Raw genomic sequence first — 545 nt, forward strand, 5'->3', positions numbered from 1 at the left:
GAGGCACCGGAAGGCGCCCGGCGCTGATTCATTGCAATAAATTGTTCCCGTCGCGGCGAGGCTCGGTCATCGCCGCCCCAGCCGCAGCCGGAGCCGGAGCAGGAGCAGGAGCCGCAGCCGCAGCCGGCGGGGAGGGAGGATGAAGATGCAAGCCGAGGTGATCCGCGAGGGCGAGCTGGAGAAGCGGAGCGACAGCCTTTTCCAGCTGTGGAAGAAGAAGCTGGTGGTGCTGACCAAGGACAGCCTCAGCCTCTTCCCCGACGGGCACAAGCGGGCCAAGGGCAAGGAGCTGGGCTTCGGCTCCATCCTCAAGGTGGACTGCGTGGAGCGCACGGGCAAGTACATCTACTTCACCATCGTCACCAAGGACCGCAAGGAGATTGACTTTCGGTGCCCGGACCAGAGCTGCTGGAACGCCTCCATCACCATGGCCCTCATCGACTTCCAGAACAAGCGGGCCATCCAGGACTTCAAGAGCCGCCAGGAGATGGAGCAGGCGGCGGGCGCCCAGGAGCGGCGGCTGGCCCGGGCGCCCTGAGCCGCCG

The 545-nt window shown here is 66.2% G+C and overlaps 1 protein-coding gene across 1 annotated transcript; it reads left to right on the top strand.

Moving 5' to 3' along the window:
* Positions 1-6: 6 nt before the first annotated feature.
* On the top strand, positions 7-544 carry PHLDA2 (pleckstrin homology-like domain, family A, member 2). Its single transcript, XM_010563879.1, has one exon. The coding sequence runs from the start codon at positions 140-142 to the stop codon at positions 536-538; it is 399 nt and encodes a 132-aa protein (XP_010562181.1). The 5' UTR covers positions 7-139; the 3' UTR covers positions 539-544.
* Position 545: the final 1 nt, after the last annotated feature.

Source organism: Haliaeetus leucocephalus, unplaced genomic scaffold, assembly GCF_000737465.1.
Source record: "Haliaeetus leucocephalus isolate CR32 unplaced genomic scaffold, Haliaeetus_leucocephalus-4.0 Scaffold173, whole genome shotgun sequence".
NCBI classification, from domain to species: Eukaryota; Metazoa; Chordata; class Aves; order Accipitriformes; family Accipitridae; genus Haliaeetus; species Haliaeetus leucocephalus.